We start from the raw sequence: 3,808 nt of genomic DNA on the forward strand, positions 1-3,808 counted from the left end.
CCAGCCGCGCGCTGCGCGACGCCGCCTCGGCGTTCAGCTCCTCCAGCCTCTCGCGGACGGGAGCGAGGGCGGACGCCTCGTGGCCCATGCGCTCGCTGATCCCCTCCAGTCCCGGCCGCGCAACCTCCTGCGAGGCATCAAAGCTGGGCGCGTGCCGCTGCATCAGCTCCAGCCGGTGCCTCCAGCGCAGCTGGCTCCAGCCGAGCTGCAGCTTGAGCATCGGCCGGCACCGCGCGCACTCCTCGCGCCATGCCGCGGGCTCGATCGCGCTGCAAATTGGCGAAAGCAGCCGCCCAGCCGCCGGCTCATCCCAGCCTGGCTCCGACCACTCCGGCTCGCCCACCGACGGCTCGTCTGATGTAACTGGCGCGCTGCCAGCCCCGCCCTCAAAAGCGTCTGCTGTCTCGTGGACCGCCTCCACGACGTCATCCCCAACCCCCTGCTCGGCACCGGCATAGCAAGGCGCCGCCCACGCAAAGCCTCTCGCCTGGAGCGCTTCGTCGGCCAGTGCGTTGAGCAGGACGCACACATCTGAACCAGTGGCCGCCCGCAGCTTGCTCGGGGCCATCGTGCGCGCTAGCTCCGGCACCTTCCCACCGGATCTGCCCATCGTCTCGAGCGCCGCCGTCGCGGCCGCCAGCATGTCCGTCTCGCTCGGGCGCTCCGGCAGCCGCGAGGAGAGGTCGCTCTCGTGACGCAGCGCGAGGTTGAGGAGCCAGCAGCAGATGTGGAGGAGGTAGGCAAACTGCTGCGGTGGAGGAGCTGCTGCGGCCAACGTGAAGTAGCCCAGAGGCAGAGGGGGAAGCGAGCGCGGCCGGAGCAGCCCCCTCTCGTAGTTTAGTATTTTAAGCTTGTCGCGCAGACCGTCGGCAAGCAAGCCAGCGTCCGTCGCCGCCACGCCTCCGCCGCCGCCGCCGCCGCCGCTGCGGCCGCCGCTCTGGGGCCGCGCCGCCGCCTCCTGAGCCAGTGCTTCGGCGGCATTCGCGGCGTCGAGCGTCTGCTGGATGTCGGGCCGGCGGCTCGGGTCGGTCTGGATCATCCACGTTACGAGCGCGGCAAGCTGCTCCGAGTAGCGATCGGGCAGCGCCGCAAACTGAGGAGGTGGGCAGGGGCGAGACGGACCGCTTGGTAAGGAGGAGTTTGGTGGGACGCGTGTCGGCAGAGCGTGTCTTGTTTGAGTTGTGTCACGAAGGGTGTGTGTGTGATGCAAGCCCACCTTGCCGACCGAGATCTTCTTGAAGAGGGAGAAGAGGTTGTCCTTCTCACCTGTGGGATGCGTTGCGGGCGTCATGAACGTGTGTCATGAAGAGCACCCCACGAGAGCATTCTCCTCGCCTTGGCTCTTGAAGGGGGAGCGCAGCGTGGCGAGCTCGTAGAGTAGGCAGCCCAGAGACCAGATGTCACTCTTCCATTCGTAGCCTCGCCCGTCGAGCACCTCGGGCGACATGTAGAGCGGCGTGCCGACCTTGGACATCGCCTCGTACCTGGAGGGCAGAGCGTGGCGGTGAAACCTAGCGCATCATACAGCCTCAAAGGGCCATGAACGGCCAGTGCCGCACAGCCGACGCAGCGCCGCCGCCTCCGCCAGTGTCCAACCATCTAGGGCGCATCGCACGTCTGCGATGAGAAGGCTCGGCCGAGGCCGAGGTCGCCGAGCTTGACGCGACCGTCGGCCGCAAGGAAGATGTTTGCTGGCTTTATGTCGCGGTGCATAACCCGCGCCGCATGCATGTGCCGGATGCCGTCGCAAACCTGCGAAACGTGCAGAGATGTCTCCGACAGATGGGGGTGGCAGACTCGAGATGTGCCGGACGTCTAGTCGAGAGGCCGGATGTCGCAGCGCGCCTGCGTAAAGTACCTCCAAATCTGCGGCTCGCGCAGCGAGGCGCTGCACTCGGCCGCACGGCGCAGCAGGCGGCGGAGGTCTCCGTGCTCGGCCCACTCAAAGACGATGTAGAGGACGTTGTCGGCAAGGAACGCGTCCAGGTACTGGATGATGCTCGGGTGCGCTTCCAGCGTCTGCAGCAGCTGCACCTCCTTGAGGCATCGGTCGCGCGCCTTTGCGTCCATCATGTCAAAGATCTTGATCTTCTTGAGCGCGACGCGGCGATCGTCGGAGCGGCGCTGCGCGCGGTGGACGACGGAGAAGTGGCCCCGCCCGATCGCCTTCTCCACCACGTAGTCGTCCAGCGTGCCTTGCTGCAGCAGGCAGCTCGGCTCTGCGGGCGGCTGCACGGCTGGCGGGTGGGTGCCGCCGGCAGCAGACATGTCGACACCGCTGCGGGCCAGCCTTCACGCACGGCGCAGCAACGTCTCCCGAGAGTGCGCCGACCAACGCTGTCGCAGTGTCGCAGCGGCGGTGCACGCTCGGACGGCGAGCGTGGCGTTGGTATGTTTACACGCCGCGTTTCATACAACTGTAAGATCCGCGAGGAAGAATTTTACAAGCCGAACCCGGCGTTGTGTGTAGCCTGCTCTAGCCTCGCATGTTACTTCCTGTCGTCTGTTGTGTCGTTGTGCCCTTGTTTGTACTCTTGGCACCGTGGGTGCTGGCTGGGGGGGGCGACAGGGAGGATGTGGCCTTGAGTTATGAGTACGCCAACTCAGGGTGTGTGGCAGCCAGCTGACTGTGTGTCTTGTGAGCCTGTTTGTGTCTGTGTGTCGCTCGTGCGTGCCGTCATCATCTGTCCAGCGTCCACCCATACCGCGTTGGTGGCGTCCAGTCCGAGCCTGGCTGTTCTTCACCTTTCTACCTAACCTAATCTTGCGGTGTGTGTGTGAGTTGTGTGTGTATCCTGCGAGGAGAGAAGGGCAGGATTCACATAAACGCCCCTCCTGAACCACACACACACACACACTAATACAACATCACTCATGCCACACCTTACACCTCGCAGGCCCCGGGCGGGTACTAGCTCGAGCTAGAGCTCGAGGGTTGGCCTCTCGAGTCGCCTGACGCGCCGGCGCCCGACATGTGCTCGCTAACAGCCGGTACTACACCTCAAGGCGGAAGCTCCGCTGCGTCGGTCTGCTTGAGCAGCCCGGCCGCAACGTGCTGGAACGGTCCGTCGACGCCGTCGCCGTCCTTGGCTGACGTCTCAAAGTAGCCCAGACCGTACGCGCGAGCGAAGCGTTCTCCCATCCCACGCTCGACCACGGAGCGCTCGTGCAGATCAACCTTGTTGGCCACTACTGCACCCGGCAGCTTGTGAACCCCTACCATCTCGAGCAGATGCCGGTATCGCCCCTCGCATGCGTCAAACGTGTGCTGCCGCGTGACGTCGTACACGACGATCACCCCCTCCGTCCCCTCCCAGCACGGCGGAAGCATCTCCGCAAAGATGTCCTGTCCGGACGAGTCGAACAGGTAAAGCTCCACGTTTGCCTCCGAGTCCACCGCAGGTGGCCGCACATGCGTCATTTTGTGCGCCAGCTCGACGCCGCAGGTCATGTTGTACTGCTTTGGGAAGCGCGTGCCCGAGGAGGCGAACATCTGGACTAACGCCGACTTCCCCACCGCCGCGTCGCCAATCACCGCGATCTTTCGCCGAATCGTTGGCGGCATATTGGTGTGTCGGGGGGGCTGCGCTCGTCCGTTGACCAGCGTGTAACGTCGTTAGAGAAATGTGAGTGAGGCCAGAAAAGAAAAACACACGCGACCACAGAGAAGCACCGGCCCCAGCTTCGGCTGAGGGCTGACAAGCTGCCGAGCCCAAATCACTGAGAGTCGTGATTTCTTGTTGGTTTTCTAAACTCCCACACAGGGATTTTAAGGTGTGATGCGCTAGCCGTCTCCCACCGTGGCAGG

At 64.4% G+C, this 3,808-nt stretch overlaps 2 protein-coding genes across 2 annotated transcripts; both read right to left on the reverse strand.

The window, feature by feature from the left end:
* Window positions 1-1,300: 1,300 nt before the first annotated feature.
* Window positions 1,301-2,268, reverse strand: EMIHUDRAFT_75947 (hypothetical protein; the record flags this gene model as incomplete). The annotated part of the gene is made up of 3 exons (XM_005769047.1): window positions 1,301-1,484; window positions 1,616-1,796; window positions 1,905-2,268. The coding sequence occupies 3 exons, from the start codon at window positions 2,266-2,268 to the stop codon at window positions 1,301-1,303; spliced, it is 729 nt and encodes a 242-aa protein (XP_005769104.1).
* A 733-nt stretch (window positions 2,269-3,001) lies between these two features.
* IFT27 (IFT27, ras superfamily GTPase) lies at window positions 3,002-3,565 on the reverse strand (the record flags this gene model as incomplete). Its single annotated transcript, XM_005769048.1, has 1 exon — window positions 3,002-3,565. The coding sequence occupies one exon, from the start codon at window positions 3,563-3,565 to the stop codon at window positions 3,002-3,004; it is 564 nt and encodes a 187-aa protein (XP_005769105.1).
* Between the last annotated feature and the right edge of the window lie 243 nt (window positions 3,566-3,808).

The sequence above is a fragment of the Emiliania huxleyi genome (assembly GCF_000372725.1).
Source record: "Emiliania huxleyi CCMP1516 unplaced genomic scaffold EMIHUscaffold_433, whole genome shotgun sequence".
NCBI lineage: Eukaryota > Haptophyta > Isochrysidales > Noelaerhabdaceae > Emiliania > Emiliania huxleyi.